At 53.4% G+C, this 18,411-nt stretch overlaps 1 protein-coding gene across 1 annotated transcript; it reads right to left on the bottom strand.

Annotated features, from left to right (window-relative positions):
• Positions 1-11,994: 11,994 nt before the first annotated feature.
• On the bottom strand, positions 11,995-17,787 carry UFC1 (ubiquitin-fold modifier conjugating enzyme 1). The gene is made up of 6 exons (XM_077841165.1): positions 17,629-17,787; positions 16,527-16,594; positions 14,071-14,134; positions 13,305-13,381; positions 12,394-12,484; positions 11,995-12,313 (listed from the first exon to the last, which is right to left on the bottom strand). Exons 1-6 carry the CDS (start codon positions 17,749-17,751, stop codon positions 12,242-12,244), a joined length of 495 nt encoding a protein of 164 aa, XP_077697291.1. The 5' UTR covers positions 17,752-17,787; the 3' UTR covers positions 11,995-12,241.
• Positions 17,788-18,411: the final 624 nt, after the last annotated feature.

The raw sequence follows: 18,411 nt of genomic DNA on the forward strand, positions 1-18,411 counted from the left end.
ACATCCCCTGGGGGGGACCCCTGTGCTGCGCGGGGGAGGGTATGGGACATACCACATCCTCTGGGGGGGACCCCTGTGCTGCGGGAGGGAGGGTATGTGACATACCACATCCCGTGGGGGGGACCCCTGTGCTGCGGGGGGGGGGATATGGGACATACCACATCCCCTGGGGGGGACCCCTGTGCTGCGCGGGGGAGGGTATGGGACATACCACATCCCCTGGGGGGACCCCTGTGCTGCGGGGGGGAGGGTATGTGACATACCACATCCCGTGGGGGGACCCCTATGCTGCGGGTGGGGGGATATGGGACATACCACATCCCCTGGGGGGACCCCTATGCTGCGGGGGGGGGAGGGTATGGGACATACCACATCCCCTGGGGGGACCCTTGTGCTGCGAGGGGTGGTATGGGACATACCACATCCCGTGGGGGCCCCTGTGCTGGGGGGTATGGGACACACCATGTCTATGCTACCAGGGTGGGGAGATGCAGCATTAGATGTGTAAATAAAAGGGATAAGACCCAACTGTGGGGGGGGACATGTCTCTTGGCATACTTGAGGGTACACTAGCATGTCCCATACCCCTTCCCAAATGCAGGGGTCCCTAGGGATACTGCAGGGAAATACTACACTAAACTTGTGCATGGCTGAGATCCGCTCATGGCTGAAGAAGAGCTGGCTGAAGCTGAATTTGAGCAGGAGAGAGGTGATGCTGGTGCAGAGGACAGTACTTTGCAGAGTTTGCAGCCACAGTGCAGTCTCCTTCGACTGAAGGGTCACATCCGTAATTGGCTAATTCCATTTGTCAGTTTAGGAGTACTCTTGGGTTCCTTGCTGATGCTGAGCGCTCACATAGCAACTGCCCAAGTAAAACTTTCCACCATCTCTGGTTGGCTGGGAGACTCCGTCCCACCTTGGCAGATGACCTGGCCTAAATTATTCATGCCTTCATCACCTCTCAGCTGGATGGCAGCCATGTGATAGGCTGGGCATGAAGGCTTGGCACTCAGGAAACTCCAACTGGTACAGAACATTGCAGCCACGTCTCTTCAGCGACACAGACTGCCACAAGCACATCAGATCTGTCCTCTGCTCCCTATGCCGGCTGCCACAGAATATCAGACCAAGTTAGAGTTTGCGGTCTTTATCTTCAAAGATCTCCATGCCCTGGGCCCAGGATACTTAAAGACCGTTTAGAGCTCCAGGACAAAGACCATGGTCAACAACTTCACTCCTCTGGCTCAGTGGAAATCTCAACTATAAGAGTAAAGCCTGTCTGGGCAGGAGACAGAACTTTCTCCAGGGGTGGTCCAAGACTGTGAATGAATTCCCCCAAGAACTAAGAACTGTCACAAACCATGTCACTTTCCATTCCAAGTGCAAGGCATATTTCTTTGCCCCACCTTCTCTAACAGAAACACATGGCAACAGGTATAGTTATAAATGGTAATAGTAGTAGCCATCAAATAACATTTAAAAGAAAGCCTATCAAAACAAGACTCCTCTGCACATGCTTCTTCTGGGCAGAGAAGGAAAGACCAAGCAACAGGTCACACATGTCAGTTACGGTGCTTACTGCATGACTGGCAGATGCTCAGCTAGTACAGTGATGAATGAAGTATAAAATCCTATAGAGAAGAGAACTTCTGGTGCTGATTGTGAAGAAGTTGGGGATTTTTGTAGAGTTTTACATGAATAGTGTGAGCGCTCCTCAGTTTCCCTGTGTGCTGCATGTTTAACAAGGTGGTGGGAGAGGGTTTGTTGTTGCACAGGACCAGGTGTGACCTCACCTAGCAGCCTGGACCCCCAGAGAACAGCCTGGAGATGGGGAACCTTAACAACCGGTGACCTGGTGACTAAGAGGCCCACCCCAGCTTTGCAGTCAGCTGGTTCTGGCCAGTGGGATGACAATGGGCTGAGGAGAGAGGACCCCAGCGACCTGACCAACCAGTTCCAACCAGAGGGGAACAAAAGACTGAAGAGAGAGGGCCCCAGCAACCTGTTTACCTGGGACAGAGGACAAAGGACAGGGGAGGAGCTATTGGGGCCGATGATATCGGATGCCGAGCTGGAAAGAGCAGGGTCTCTGGACTGGAGAGAGACAGCAGGCAGAGCCCACCTGTATGCAGGAGAGAGTTAGATGTGCTGTGCTGAGGGAGGCCAGGCCTGAGGGCCCTGAGAGTTTCCTATGCTGGGTTCAGACATTCAATAAAGACTCCTGTTTTATGCTGGCTGAGAGTTGCTCTGATCTAGAGATCAGGGTTGCATTATTCCCTCTGGAAGTGAAGGCCCCAGGGATCCAGCGCGAGTGGACTCCCTGAGGGGACCCACCGCGAGAGACAGGTGTGCTAAGGCTCAGAGAGGTGTGGTTCCAGGAGGTGGAGGGGCTTAACCCCCAAGAGAGAGTGGACCACCGAGAAGCGCTGTCGAACTGAAGGGGATTCTCCCCAGGGACCGCACCCAGCCAAGAGTGGGCAGGACCTGTGAGTCTGTGACATTGATCAATGGATATTTATAGTTTCAACAAACACCTGTTTGATATATCTGTGTGTTATAATTCTGAAGAGCTCATGCTGCTGGCCCCACACACACGTCGATATCCCTTTGTACCACACTGAAACAGCAGGATATGGGGGCTGTGAAATGGGTGAGAAGCCTTTCCCCTGTTGCCGGCACCCAGTGCCGAGAGGCTGAACAACAGCTTGAGTGGTTCGTTACCCGGTGTGCTGCACCCAATAATCACAACGGGGTGGAGAAGCAGAAAAGTTTATTTGAAGCTTCAAAAAGGTACAGGGAGATTTGAATCTCAAATCCTGTACAACAAAGCAGGAAGTTACACAGGCTTTTATACATCCTTTTTCCCAGCATACTTATCCAATAGTAAGCTGCTCCAAGTATTCATATAGCCAGCCAATCCAGTTCCCAGCTAGTTCCCTGATTCTCTGTATCATTTGTTAAACTATACATAAAGCTGCTTTATTCAGCATTGTTCTTCCATATCTCCCCTGTTTGGCCTTGTTTAGTTTCAGGCAGTCTGACTCTGCAACATACTGTTGCAGATTCTCAGCATAACTGCTGTGTGTGCCTCCAGGCGGGGGGGCCAAGGACACTTGGGCCTAGCACGCAGAGCTGCTGCGAGTGCCTCCAGGCAGGAGGGGGGCCAAGGACACTGGGGCCTAGCGCGAGGGGGCTTCATCGACACTCGTGGTCTTCCATCCCCTCCCCTCGAGTTACCTAGTGGCCATGCCCCAGTGTTCCCAACACCCCCACTCTGCAAACACTGCATTGCAGACAGTTATCCCCCTTATTGTGAGATCTTAACACTATCAGCACTGTCTGTAACAAGGAGGAGGGGGTGTGCTGTGGGAAGGGGGGAGGTATTGGGAGAGAGGAGGTGATCCATAATACAGCCTTGCTAGCAGTAATTCAGAATGGATTTAGCACTTTTTGTCTGTGTTTTATACACAAAACTTCAGTGGCTGGAAGCTGAAGCTAGACAAATCCAGATGGAAATAAGGCATGCATTTTTAACAGTTTTCAGAGTAACAGCCGTGTTAGTCTGTATTCGCAAAAAGAAAAGGAGTACTTGTGGCACCTTAGAGACTAACCAATTTATTTGAGCATGAGCTTTTGTGAGCTACAGCTCACTTAACAGTGTGAGTAATTAACCGTTGGAACAGCGTACCAAGAGTTGTGGTGGATTCTCCATCACTGGCCATTTTAAAATGAAGATTGGATTTTTAAAAAAACACGTGCTCTAGTTCAAAATACATTATTTTGGAGGAGTTCTCTGGGCTCGGTGATCCAGGAGGGCAGACTAGATGATCGCAGTGGTCCCTTCTGGCCTTGGAATCTATAAATCCATGAAAACAGGTCTGTATGTTACCATGGAGAACTGCTGCTTGGTGATCCCAGATACAGCAGAAGATGCCAGAGAGAAAGCAACTGCTTCTTCAAGGAACTTTTCTTAGGAGTTTGGGCCAGTTAAATAAACTAATAATCTGCAATTCTCTTTCCCATTTGTTAGTTTGCAACCACAACTGGAAACCTGTTTGTGTATTTTCAGGATGTTTGGGTGCATGATGTAGCTATGCAATAAAACAATGGCTCTTTTGAATGTATCTATGCTTCAAGTGGCTTATCTGTGTAATAGGATCCATGTTCAGGGAAGTTCTCTTCCTGCGTTCTGCTGGTGCTGGAGGTCAGACTAGATGATCAATTAACAATGGTCCCTTCTGGACTTAAGCTATGAATCTCAGTTACTTTGAATATCTGTTTAGCTGTTTTGAGAAGGGAGAAGAATGGGGTACGGCAGTAGCTCTCAACTTTTCCTGATTACTGTCCCCCTTTCAGGAGTCTGATTTGTCTTACATATCCCCAAGTTTCACCTGACTTTAAAACTACTTGCTTACAAAATCAGACATAAAAATACAAAAGAGTCACAGCCCCACTATTACTGAAAAATTGCCAACTTTCTACCATTTCTACCATATCATTATAAATCAATTGGAATATAAATATTGTACTTACATTTCAGTGTACAGAAATACAGAGCAGTATAAACAAGTCATTGTCTGTATGAAATTAAATGTCACCTGTTGTAAAACTAGGCAAATATCTAGATGAGTTGATGTGCCCCCTGGAAGACCTCTGCAGATGCCAGGTTGAGAACCACTGGGGTATGGGTTGGTGGCATGTGTGTGTGTGTTTATGTCTTTAAAAGTAAAATAACTAGTGTCATGTGAAAACCTGGACATTTTCCCCGATTCCCTCCCCCTTAAGGACAGGGTGAGCCCCTGCATACACTTAGTGATGTTTACTATGCACCTGTCATAAATATAAAGGGAAGGGTAAACCCCTTTAAAATCCCTCCTGGCTAGAGGAAAAATCATCTCACCTGTAAAGGGTTAAGAAGCTAGGATAACCTCGCTGGCACCTGACCAAAATGACCAATGAGGAGACAAGATACTTTCAAAAGCTGGGGGGAGGGAAAAACAAAGGGTCTGTCTGTGTGATGCTTTTGCCGGAGACAGAACAGGAATGGAGTCTTAGAACTTAGTAAGTCATCTAGCTAGATATGCGTTAGATTCTGATTTCTTTAAATGGCTGAGAAATTAAGCTGTGCTGAATAGAATGGATATTCCTGTCTCTGTGTCTTTTTGTAACATAAGGTTTTGCCTAGAGGGATTCTCTATGTTTTGAATCTAGTTACCCTGTAAAGTATTTACCATCCTGATTTTACAGAGGTGATTCTTTTTTACTTTTTACTTCTATTAAAATCCTTCTTTTCAAAAACTGAATGCTTTTTCATTGTTCTTAAGATCCAAGTGTTTGGGTCTGTGGTCACCTATGCAAATTGGTGAGGATTTTTACCAAACCTTCCCCAGGAAGTGGGCTGCAAGGGTTGGGAGAATTTTGGGGGGAAAAGATGTTTCCAAACAACGCTTTCCTAATAAATAAACCCAGATAAACGTTTGGTGGTGGCAGTGGAAGTCCAAGGGCAAAGGGTAAAATAGTTTGTACCTTGGGGAGGTTTTAACCTAAGCTGGTAAAAGTAAGCTTAGGAGGTTTTCATGCAGGTCCCCACATCTGTACCCTAGAGTTCAGAGTGGGGAAGGAACCTTGACAGCACCATTAAGAATTAATAAAATGATTTTAATAAAATTATCCTGTTTGCGTGGCTTTTAACTGTAACAATTTAAGATGTAGCTGTATTACAAGTGCTTTCTCCATTCATGAGTATAAAGGGTTAATCGGAACATAAAAAAGCATATATACGTTGCCAATACATGTGCTTTCTTTTTGGCTTTAAAATCAGGTATAAAGCACTAGTCTGATGTGAGAAAATTTTTGCAAAAGTCCTTTCAGGACCCACATCCCCCAAGTTCTGTAGCCAAAGGGCTAGGAACATCGTCCTGCTGTGTCTGAAGTGAACTAAAGACGGGCATCTATTTGGAATATTTGTGGCTGCACCCAACACATGCACGTTATCACTTTGATTGCAAAAACATAAACCATCTACAGAGGCAGAATACAAGACTCAAGAGACTACAAGACTCAAAAGAAATGGGGTGACCTACTGCCTGTATTAGATGCCTGTTTGAGGAAAGATGGGGAAAATGGGATGATCTGATTTTAAAAGTTGATTGACAGAACTTTTACACACCCCTATGAATATCTATGTGAACACATAACTACAGTGCCTCTGTGCTGCCATAGTCCCTACTTGTTATATTAGTTTCCTCTCTTTTAATACTTAAGAATACCAACATTTCTGTTTACCTTTAAATACAAAGCCTACCCTTTGCTTTCTAAGAAAAACTGTGTAATAAAAATATATCACTGATCTCGCAGATTATTAAAAATCCCCTTTACAACATCCCAGGGCAGCCTTTTACTTGCTTTTCAAATATTCACGTGGAGAATCATCCTGGGAGGTTTTAGTAATGCCTAGACCTACCCCTGTCCCTTTTCCCTTTATCCGGCTCTTTGCAAGTATTTTAACGCTTCCTCCCCTCTCTTTGTACACTGGCACTTTTCTCATTGTTTTCTCTGCAGTTCTCTGTCCTTTCTAGGGACAGTGCCATGTATCACTCATTGGGGCCATGCCCCAAATGCCTCTCTAGGTAGGGAGGGTAGACTCTAGAACAGGGGTTCTCAAACTTCATTGCACCCCGACCCCCTTCTGACAACAAAAATTACTACACAACCCCTAGAGGGGGGACCGAAGCCTGAACCTGCCCAAGCCCCCCAGCCCCCGGTGGGGGAGGGGCTGAAGCGCTAGGACTTCAGCCCCACACAGGGGGCCTGTAACCTGAGCCCCGCCGCCCAGGGCTAAAGCCCTCAGGCTTCACCTCCAGCCCCAGGCGGTGAGGTTTGGGCTCCGGCCCCCAGCCCCAGCAAGTCTAACGCCAGCCCTGGCGACCCCATTAAAATGGAGTCACGACCCACAGCTTGAGACGCACTGGAGCAGGGGTCTCCAAACTTTTTGAATCGTGCACCCCCACGGCCAGCTCTGGGGAAGCAAAAAAAAAAAAAAAGAGCTACTGCCGGCGTGCCGCCAAAGATGGAGCGGGGAGAGCTGAGCTGCTGCTGGCGTGCCACCAAAGATGGAGCGGGGAGAGCCGAGCAGTCGCCGGCGTTCAACCAAAGACGGAACGGGGACAGCCAACTGGCCGCCGGCGTGTGGCCGAAGACGGAGCGGGGCGAGCCGAGCGACCGAAGACGGAGCGGCGAGAGCCGAGCGGCCGAAGACGGAGCGGGGAGAGCCGAGCAGTCGCCGGCGTTCAACCAAAGACGGAACGGGGACAGCCAACCGGCCGCCGGCGTGTGGCCGAAGACAGAGCGGGGAGAGCCGAGCAGCCGAAGACGGAGCGGGAAGAGCCGAGCGGCCGAAGACGGAGCGGGGAGAGCCGAGCGGCTGAAGACGGAGCAGAGAGAGCTGTGCGGCCGCCGGCGTGCCATCGAAGACGGAGCGGAGAGAGCCGGCGTGCCACCAAAGACGGAGCGGGGAGAGCTGACCTGCCACCGAAGAATGAAAGGTCCAGGAGCCCTGCTGCCGACGTACTGGCAGCGCTCCTCCTGCCACGCACCCCCATGGATGGTCTTGCGCGCATCCCACTTTGGAGACCACTGCCCTAGAGGACCTCAGAGCAAGAGGATTGGATCAGGCCCGTCTCCAGTTATTCATGAGGGAACGTACACTGGAGAGATTTGTTACCGTTTACAAACAGGCATTTCTCCCCATAATATGTTTCTTTGCACAACATTTAAAACACATTTCTCTCTCTCTCTATTTTAATTTTCTCACCCTTCCCCCCGTGTTTCTTTACCCTCCTCAGCGCTGGTGCTACTTACCAGCCATTGGCTGGGCCTCACTCTAACTGTAATCACCTCTCTCCCTAGGCAAGGTGAGCCGCCCACTCGGGGCACAAAGGTTAGGTCAGGCCCCAGGAGGGAAAGGGTGAGGTTGTAACATCGCACTCGGGATGTCATTGTGTCTGGTGACATCACGTCCAGTGACATCATCACTCCAAAGACGTCATCATCCCCCTCTCTCGCTCAGTTTCTTGTCTCGTCCATTGGCCTCCTTTCGACAGAGGCTAGAGGTATTACGGATGTTTGCAAAGCAGCTGACGGCCTGCTCCGCACACAGCATTTGTGCTGGTATGGCAGCTCAGGCGGTGTGGTGCTACCGTAACCCACACACCCCCTGGGTGAGGTGCTCTGTCCCATCCAGTGGCTCCAAGACCACTTAGAGAGAGAGATAAAATGAGTCTGCTCTACAGCCTTGGCTAGCAGCCAGGATTATTAGGGGTATTACAGTAACTCCTAGGAGCCCCAGCCCGTGCCAGGCATTGTGTATTGTTATTTGTTAGGTAGATAAATTAAACAGTCACCAGGACCAGATGGCAATCACAAGCCTATAAGCAGTGATGAGCTGCCAAAATCTTAACAACCGGTTCCCTATACAAAGTTCTGGTTTAAGGGCTGTGCCCCATTATGTATTTTGTGTACCAGTAGGGTTACCATACGTCCGTATTTTCTGCGGCTGGAGGCAGGGGCTGGCTGCAGGCATGGGGTGTGGGGGTGGCTGGAGGCAGGGGCTGGCTGCAGGCAGGGGGTGCAGGGGGTGGCTTGAGACAGGGGCTGGCTGCGGGCAGGGGGTGCGGCAGGGGCTGGCTGCAGGCACGGGGTGCAGAGGTTGCTGGAGGCAGGGGCTGGCTGCGGGCAGGGCAGGGGGTGTGGCAGGGGTTGGCTGCAGGCAGAGGGTGCGTATGGCAGGGACTGGCTGGAGGCAGGGGCTGGCTGCAGGCAGGGGGTGCAGGGGGTGGCTGGAGGCAGGGGCTGGCTGCGGGCAGGGCAGGGGGTACGGCAGGGGCGGCTGCAGCCGGGGGTGCAGGGGGTGCGGCAAGGGCTGGCTGCAGGCAGGGGGTGGCTGCAGGCAGGGGCTGGCTGCGGGCAGGGTGGGGGTGCGGCAGGGGCTGGCTGCAGGCAGGGTGGTGGGTGCTCACTGGGGGAGTGGCTCGGAGCAGCCCGAGCAGCAGGACACAGCCCAGGCCCAGCAGAGCAGCCGGGGACCCACCAAGCAGCATCGGGAGCCCCAGGGCCAGGGGTCGGGGGAGCAGCAGCAACAGGGCTCGTGCCTAGGGCCCGGCGGCAGCCCACATGGCTCCTGCAGCGCAGCGCCCCCGGCGGCCGGAGGAGGAATTACATCACTTCCTGGCCGGAGCCCATCAAAGCCTCAGCGCCCCCTGCAGGGAAGCGGGTTAACAACCGGTTCTAAAACTGCTTCAAAATTTAACAACTGGTTCGGGCGAACTGGTGCGAACCGGCTCCAGCTCACCACTGCCTACAAGCCTAACTTCAGTACCAGGCAAACTGGTAGAAACTACAGAAAGAACAGAATTATCAGACACACACATGAACACAATCTGAGTCAAGCAGAGGAAGAGTCAGCATGGCTTTTGTAAAGGGCAATCGTACCTCACCAATCTACAGTGTTAGAATGCTTTGAGGGTGTCGATGAGCAGGGAGACAAGGATGATCCAGGGGATACAGTATACTTGGATTTTCAGGAAGCCTTTGACAAGTTCCCCCACCAAAGGCTCTTAAGCAAAGTAAGCAGTCATGGGATAAGAGGGAAGGTCCTCCCATGGATCAGTAACTGGTTAAAAGACAGGAAACAAAGGGTAGGAATAAATGGTCAGTTTTCGCAATGAAGAGAGGTGAATACCGGGGTCCCCCAAGGATCTGCATGGGGACCAGGGCTGTTCAACATATTCATTAATGACCCAGAAAAAGAGGTAAACTGGGAGGTGGCAACATTTGCAGACAACACAAAATGACTCAAGAGAGTTAAGTCTAAAGCCGACTACCAAGACCTACAAAGGGATCTCACAGAACCAGGCGACTGGGCAACCAAATGGCAGCTGAAATTCAATGTTGATAAATTCAAAGTAATGTGCATTGGAAAAACTAATTCCAATTATATAGGGGTTCTCAAACTGGGGGTCGGGATCCCTCAGGGTTATTACACAGGGGGTCATGAGCTGTCAGCCTCCACCCCAAACCCCGCTTTGCATCCAGCCTTTATAATGGTGTTAAACATAGAAAAAGTGTTTTTAATTGATAAGGGGGGTCACATTCAGAGGTTTACTACTTGAAAAGGGTCACCAGTAAAAAAGTTGGAGAACCACTGCAATTATACATATAAAATGATAGGGTCTAAATTAGAAGTTAGCACTCAAGAACAATCCTGGAGTCACTGTGGACAGTTCTCTGAAAACATCTGCTTGATGTGCAGCAGCAGTCAGAAAAACGAACTGAATGCTGGGCATCATTAAGAAAGGGATAGATAAGAAGACAGAAAAGATCATGTTGCCTCTATATAAATCCATGGTACGCCCACACCTGGAATACTGTGTGCAGTTCTGATCACCTCATCTCATAAAAGATGCATTAGAACTAGAAAAAGTACAGAGAAACACAACAAAAATGATTCGGGGGATGGAACAGCTTCCACAGGAGGAGAGATTAAAAAGACTGAGAGAGTTCAGTTTGGAAGAAAGATGACTGAAGGAGGATACGATGGAGGTCTATAAAATCATGCCTGGGGTGGCAAAATTGAATACAAAGTGTTACTTACCCTATTCTAATAACACAAGAACCATGGGACACCCAATGAAATTAACAGGCAGGTTTAAAACAAACAAAAAGAAGTACTTCTTCACACAACAGAGTCAACATGTGGAACTCCTTGCTATGGGATGTTGTGAAGGCCAACAGCATAACTGGGTTCAAAAGAGAATTAGATCGGTTCATAGAGGATAGATCATTCAATGGCTATTAGCCATGATCAGAGATGCAACTCCGTGCTCCAGGTGCCCCTAAACCTCCAACTGTCAGAAGCTGGCATTGGACGACAGGAGATGGTCACTTGAAATTGTCTTGATGTTTGTTCCCTCAGAAGCATCTAGCACTGGCCACAGTCAGAAGACAGGATACTGGGCTAGATGGACCATTGGGCTGACCCAGTACGGCTGTTCTTATGTGTGTATGTAGGTGTATTACGGTAGCACTGAGGAACCCCAGGCATGGACCAGGGCCTCACTGTGCCAGGTGCTACACATTATTTATTAGGTGTATTACGGTAGCACCTAGGCCCCTCAGCCATGGACTGCTCCCTCCCCTAATCCCCATGCTAGGTGCTGCACAAACAATTGATCTAGCCCCCAGCTGACACCCCCTTGTGCGATTCTGTGCAGGTAAAAGCTAGGTGGCCCAGTGACATGTTATGAAGCGAGGGAGTTCTGGCCGGGTCTCTGCTGGGGGGGTGCCCAGTGCTGGGAGTCATATTGCAGCAGCAAGCAGCCAGAATTCTCATCCTGTTGATGCCGCTGCCCATACAAGCTGTCACTGAACAATGCTCCACACGACCAGGCAACCGCAAGGGGAAGGGGAGCAAACGGCCTGCTCTGGATTCCATGGTCTGGGTCACAGGCTGCCTCCTCCCACTTAGGGGCACGTCCCCCATCCCCCCCGCAGATCGGTGCAGAAGCTGCCTTCATGTGGCAACTGATGCCCAGTAGCCTCCTGATGAAGTTACTGAGGGCTCCCACCCTTGCATAGGAGAGGCCCAGGGTGGCACAGCCAGGGAGGGGAGCTCGTACACCCACGGGGGCCGAGTTAGGAAGTCCTTTAGAAGAACTGGACGGAGTCTCACACGCAGGGGCCAGTTGGGCTATGCATTGCTGGGGGCGGCACTGCAGGCCTGGCTAGCACAGCCCTCCACTCACCAGTATGGTGAATTGGAAACCGGTTCAGTTACAAGCCATCTCTTTAAGCAGGAGGGACCAGGAAGAATCAGGATGTTGCAGCTGGTGCAGCAGCATCAGGGACTCAGTGGAGCTGGCTAAAGCACGCTACCTCAGCAGGATGCAAACCCCTGGCAAGAGCCCCCAGGCGTGGCAGCAGCCAGGCAGGCCTTAGTCAGGCTACAGTTTTTATTGGGGGATGTTTGGGGGGAGATTGGGCAGCTCCCCCTTACAGGAACTGGGCAGGGGTTACATGGAATGGGAGCAGACAGGAATCGTGAGTCCCCAGCACAGTAGGTGCAGTGCCCTGCACTGAAGGCAGGGCCGCGGGGCCAGCTGGCTGCTGTGTCTGCATGGAAGGACAAGGTCTGAGCGCCAAAGCATCTGGAGCCACCATGCAGGCCTCCACCAGCCTGGACCCCTCACTTCTCCTTGTGCTCGATGAGCCCCTTGGTGATCAGGTCCGGGATCTCCACTGCCAGCCATGGGCCCAGCTGCAAGGCAAAGAGCACAGGGGGACGTGAGTGTAGCTCAGACACAGACTCCCCCCATCCCCCCACTGACGGAAACGCACCCCCAGGGCCATGAGATGGGCCAGCCCAAACTTGGGCACGTTCCTGGCCCACAGGGGCTTGAAGTGGTCAGTCAGGCAGATCTTCCCTCCCCTGCAAGAGACAAAAGAGATGTGAGGGAGAAGCCCCGGCCACGGGAGGCACTGAAGGGAGACAGAGCCTGGCCTCGTGGGACCACAGGAGACGCGGAGGGGAGACAGAGCCTGGCCTCGTGGGACCACGGGAGACGCGGAGGGGAGACAGAGCCTGGCCCCGTGGGACCACGGGAGACGCGGAGGGGAGACAGAGCCTGGCCCCGTGGGACCACGGGAGACGCGGAGGGGAGACAGAGCCTGGCCCCGTGGGACCACGGGAGACGCGGAGGGGAGACAGAGCCTGGCCCCGTGGGACCACGGGAGACGCGGAGGGGAGACAGAGCCTGGCCCCGTGGGACCACGGGAGACGCGGAGGGGAGACAGAGCCTGGCCCCGTGGGACCACGGGAGACGCGGAGGGGAGACAGAGCCCAGAGCCTGGCATCATGGGACCACAGGAGACACTGCCATAGGGGTGTCAAGCCCACTCAACCCCAGAATGGAGCTGCAGCTCTCATTAGCCTGGCCCCATCCCAACACAGGGAAGCTTCCTCTGCCTCACCAGGACGCCCGGGGTTCCACTCAGACATGGCATCTCCTCCACTTCCTGTCCTGCATCAAGGGGCTGCTTTCCTGTGCTTTGAGCAACAGCTGCCATGTTCCACCCCAGAGGCAGCTGCATTTACCAACAGCTGAGACTCCTCCCATAGCCTATACACATCAGTGAGATGGAAGAAGCGATATAAAGACAGACCCAACCAAAGCCTAGGATCTGAGCTAGAAGCTCTGGTCCCTAGGGCCTGCAGAGAGTGGAGGTGGAAGCGGGCAGGGCTGCCTGACCTGTACATCTTGGCGGTTTTCCCATCCAGCTCTGGAATGGCGATTTCAGGGGCGGTGGATGGGTATGTGACAGGAATCTGCAAACACAAAAACCCGTTCAGTGTGCCCATGGTCACGCCAGCCCCCTCCACCCGTCCCCCCCGCCCCTGTGAACAGGGAGCAGTATGCGTACCCTGAGTTCCCAGCTGCTGCTCTCTCTGCTCAGCCACAGCTGGGAGCACTGAGCCTAGGCCCCTTGTGAGCTCCCCAGTGAGTTTGCATTCCAGATGCTGAAGTGGAAGCTCGTGGGTAGGCAGGATGGGGATGTCCTAGTTTGGGAGGGGCAGGATGGGGCAGGGCCCCATTGAGGCAGAGCCCTTTGCTAGCCCCACATTACACAAAGTTCCCTGACACAATCGCATTGGCCTGATTCGTGGTGCATCCCATTGCAAAGCTCTGTGTAAACGGCTCCCTGCTCTCAGCTTCCGGCTCGCTCAGGGGCTGGGCTGCACTAGCCAAGTCCCATAGCACTTCCTGCTCGCTCTCGCCCTGCGTGGTGGGCGATTCTCTGCCCCTTCCCGGTTAGCATCCTTGGTGTGTTCTCTTCCTCAGCCCCTGGTGCCTGTGGCCCAGGGGGACAGTGATGCTGTGAACCTAGCCAGGGCCAGCTCCCACCTGCTCCCTCTGGTGCCGCAGGGAGTGGACGAGAAACCCCTCCCTTCCCCAGCCTTGGAGCAGGGCAGGGGGGCCCTCTTCCCTCAGATGCCCCTGCCCCAGGGACACTCACGTCGAACTCGAGGGCAAACTCGTACTTGAGCAGGTCATGGATGTACCAGCACTTCCCGAACCACCTGCAAGAGAGAGAGACGGGAAGGAGGGGCAGGGAGCTCCGTCCGTTCAGCTTGACAGAGGCGCGTAAGAGGTGACATGGGGAACAGAAATCTGACAAGTGAAGGCTCTTCAGTGCAGCAGACAAAGGTCTAATTAGACCCAGTGGCTGGAAGCTGAAGTTCAACTGTTGGAACCAAGGTAGTGAGGGATTCTCAATCACTGGCCATGTCAGACTCAAGATGGGATGTTTTGCTAAAAGCTCTGCTCTGGCTCAAACAGGAATGAATTCTGGGAAGTCTCATGGGCCATGCTTTGCAGGAGTTCAGATGACATGGTCATCATGGTCCTGTCTGGCCTTAGCATCTATGACGCCTGCCAGCACCATTGTGGGCTGGCACCCACCAACTCCACCTGCTCTCATGGGAACAGGCCCCATGTGCAGTTGGAAGGGAACGAGTGCGGCCACTGGTTACAAAGACTGGGAGCCAGGACTCCTGGGTTCTATTCCTGGCTCTGCCAGAGATTTGCTGTGTGAGCGGGCGCATGTAGCTTCCCCATCTGTACCGGGGGAACAGACCCCTGATCCACTCTTGGGGGTTAGCAGCTATAAACCGAGCCCTTTGGAAGCCAGCACCCTGGCCCCTTACAAGACCCAGGTGGAGTTAGCGTAGGAGGGAGTTAGGTAGTGTGGGTTTGGAAGAGCAGAATGGACCACTTGCACCTGCAGGGAGCCTGGGAAGCTGAGGAGGTAATTAGCTCACCAGCTGGATAGCTCTGGGAAGAAAGCAAGTAGTACAAAGGCTGAGCCAGGGGGCAGAAAAGGGGTTCTACAAAACTGCTGCTATGCTGTGATGTACCTGAGACATAAAGAGCAACTAAGACGCTTGGGGGAGGCCCTGCTGGACCTTAATCTACAATGAGGGCTCCCAGGCAGGGTTTCCAGGAGTTGAAGGTGGCAGAGGGGGAGCTAACTAGCTGGATGGCGAGGGAGCTCTCTGCATCGCTGCTGCAGCCTGGCCCCGTTCTTGATGGCACTCAGTTGATTCAGGCTCCATCCCATCAAACTAATGAGTCCCTTCGTGTGTGTGCACATGGGGCACTGAAGCCAACAGAGCAACACTGCAGGCCAAGGCTTCTCTGACGCTGACAAAGCCTGGGACGTGGCAGCACCACAGGAGGCAGGCAGGCAAGCGGGGGTCCGTTCACAGCCCCGGGGTTGGTGGCTGGTAGTGAGAGCACAGGGGCAGGCGTCTCTCTGCAGCGTCACTAACAGCTGGGCCGAAGCCAAGCCCCGATAAGAGAATGGCAGAGTGGCACATAGGGGACTGATGTCTATCCTAGCCCCTGAGGAGCCCTGGGTGGAACGCGGGGGCGTCACAGGGAGCACCATGAAGTCATTAGCTCACCTGGCACTAGGTCACAACTCCAAGAGGAGCAGACGGACAAGCTACGACTGGCAGCCCATGGACACGTGGGGCATCCAGCTGCACCGTACTCCCTCCCGCTGGGCAGTACCAACGCCAACTGCTTGACCCCCAACACTCTTGTAGTGGATGCAGCCAAATGGAGACTACAGCTCCCAGCATGCAGTGCTCCATCCTGACCCATGCAGTCAAGCCACATTGCCTGAGGTCCCTAGCTTCCAGAGGCCACATCTCCCTGCTACTGAAGAGGGCAGCTGCAGCCTGTTCCCTTGTATACACATTGGGGGGTGGCCCTTGAGCTCCTGGCGAAATGCCACACAGCCCAGGGACAGGTGGCATTTCAGTGCCTCCTGCCACAGGAAGCACAGTGCAGATTGGATCACTAATCACCTTGTGTTCTCTGTAATGGGAACATGTTCATATTTATTATGTAGGGATGATAAATGGCCCCCAGGGGCCAAGGGGACTGAGATTATTTTTTGGTGGAATAAAGTATAATAGATTAGGGCACAACCTGGAGGAGCTGCAAAAGGGACTTGTGGCCTTCCTGCTCCTTGTGGATGGAGGGAAAGCTGGGGGAGGGGCAGGTCTCTGCATGCTTTGCACAGTAGACATTCAGATCCCCTCAACCCCAGAGGGGTCTCTGGCCAACCAGAGCACTAGCAGGATTAGGATAGGAAGAATGTGACACTGGGGTGAGAAAGGACTGTTCAGAATTCCTTTTCTTTTTCATGCCTCTAACTCCAGTCTAGCAACTATCAGAAGGCAAGACCTGTTTGCCAGAGACTCAGCCCCCTGTTCCTTTTTCAGTGAAGGGCCACAACAACTCCCAGTGCAGACACAAGGGCTCCCACAGGACTGGGACTTGGTATGCTCATAATTACTCAAAGCCTAGAGAGGGGCTATAGCAGAGGAAGCCCATCAGAGAGACGGGAGGGCCTGGAGCCATGGCAGCCACAAACACGCCCTGCAACCTATCCATGCCTACCTCGTCCCTTCCTTGTTAGACTCCAACCTGAACCAGTCGTTGTCAGCGTTCTTGTTGTTTTCCACATACTGGGAAGGGAAAGACTAAGGCAGTGAGTGGGTACAGGCAACCCCATGAAATCAAAACCCCCATACCATGCAGTTTGTGACTAGCCTCCCAATCCCCTAGAAGCTTGCACAGAAATCAAAATTCCTGTTCCCAAAATCTATGTAGATAATGGAGATCTCTCTGGACATGTTTACTGTGTAGCCATGTTCCTTGCGAGGCAGAAAGGTCTGTTGCTGCTGTGGTGAACACCAACTGTAAAAGTCCTGCAGCCAGCAACATGAGACTGGCACTAGCATCACACAGAGCCATCAAAAGCAGACTCTATCAAGCCCTGAGATACTGGACATGGGGCAGACTGTAGGATTCCTGGGTACAGTTACTGCCCATGAGATGCCCTTAGTACACAGGCCTGGCCAGGCACCACAGGGGGAAAACGTTGCTGGTTTCCAGGTGACCTGTCCTTTGAGCTACACTAACTGGAGAGTTTAGAGCAAGGTAGGTGCCCTGTGGCACCCCAATATCCCTCCAGGAGATGTGCTTCACTCTGGGCCCGAGAGCCAGCTATGCTCCCCCCACAGATCCCTGCACTGTGGGACCACTGCAGCCCCCAGATGCCTTAGGAGTGGGTCAGAGTCTGCACCCCATGGAGCACAGGGAATCTCACTGGGGCCTGGCTAATAAACCAGAGACATGGGGGGCAACCACAGGTCCTCTACAGAGATGGGGTGGAAGGGGCAGCACCAGGTCCTCTGCAAAGATGGGGGAGGGGCAGCCCCAAAGGGAGGAGGAGAGGCAGCCCATGTTCCCTGTAGAGAGATGGGGGGGCACATTTCAGTGTAACTCTCTCTGCCACCGTCTGGGAAGGACCACGTCAGCACGAGAGGGGCGCGTGCTCCCCACAGTGAGGGCTCTTAGCCTGGACACTGGGTGGCCCCACACGAAGGGGCGACCCGTTCCCCCAACCAGAGACCCCGGGGGCAGAGCGCTGACAGGAAGAGGTTTCCGCCCGGCCCCTTTGCCGGTGACACCCTCCCCGGAAGCGGAAGAGCCTGACCTTGATGAGCGCCTGGTATTCCTCCTTCAGCCGCTGCACCCACAGCTCCCGGTCTCGGGGTCCGGTGTTCGTCCTCAGCAGCGGCAGCTCCGCCACCACGCGCCGGGTCGCCTCGTCCGCCATCTTTACTGGGGGTGGGGAGGGGGGAAGGACCGGAAGTGGTGTCACAACAAGGCTCGGGCTGGGCAAAGGTGCCATGTTTCCGGAGGGTACCGGAAGTAGCCGCGCGCACGGGCTGGGCAGAGGTGCCATGTTTGTTGATGGCAGCGCTGGAGGGGGCGGGGCTGGGGAAGCCGTGACCAATCCGTGCTGAGCTCCCCGGGACCCAGCCGCGCCCCGCCCCCTCAATGCCTAGCGCTGGCGGCGGCCTGCAGTAACTCGTCATTGCCGGGAAACCCGCGGGAGCCCCATCGTTCCCCCCCCGATGCTGCCCCGCCCCTCTGGTGTGCTGGGCAGGCGCCCCCCCGGCCAGCCCCATGCTGCCGCGAGCGCCCCACGCGCTGGGCTCTGCAGCTTCCCCTGCCCGCTGCCGCTGTCTTCCCCGTTACGCTCCCAGACCGGGAACCGTTTTAAAACTGGAGTTTTATTAAACTCGCTCCCGATGGCAGCATCGCTGCCTGCCTCACAGCAATGGGTAGCCCTCAGATAGCCGGCCAAGCACGTCGCCAGGCTGTCCATCTCATCCTCATCCATAGCAAAACAAAATCAGGGAGCAGGGCCTGGAGGAATCCATTCTGAAGCACTTGGAGGAGAGGAAAGTGATCAGGAACAGTCAGCATGGAT

This window comes from Eretmochelys imbricata, chromosome 24 (genome assembly GCF_965152235.1).
Source record: "Eretmochelys imbricata isolate rEreImb1 chromosome 24, rEreImb1.hap1, whole genome shotgun sequence".
In the NCBI taxonomy this organism is placed as follows: domain Eukaryota; kingdom Metazoa; phylum Chordata; order Testudines; family Cheloniidae; genus Eretmochelys; species Eretmochelys imbricata.

What these genes read in the sequence shown, in the direction of transcription:
- UFC1 (XM_077841165.1), bottom strand. Translation starts at nt 17,751, where the DNA reads ATGGCGGACGAGGCGACCCGGCGCGTGGTGGCGGAGCTGCCGCTGCTG. An exon ending in AATACCAGGCGCTCATCAAG is followed by an intron (nt 16,595 to 17,628) that starts GTCAGGCTCTTC and finishes TTCCCTTCCCAG; the next exon opens with TATGTGGAAAACAACAAGAA. An exon ending in AGTTTGCCCTCGAGTTCGAC is followed by an intron (nt 13,382 to 14,070) that starts GTGAGTGTCCCT and finishes TTGTGTTTGCAG; the next exon opens with ATTCCTGTCACATACCCATC.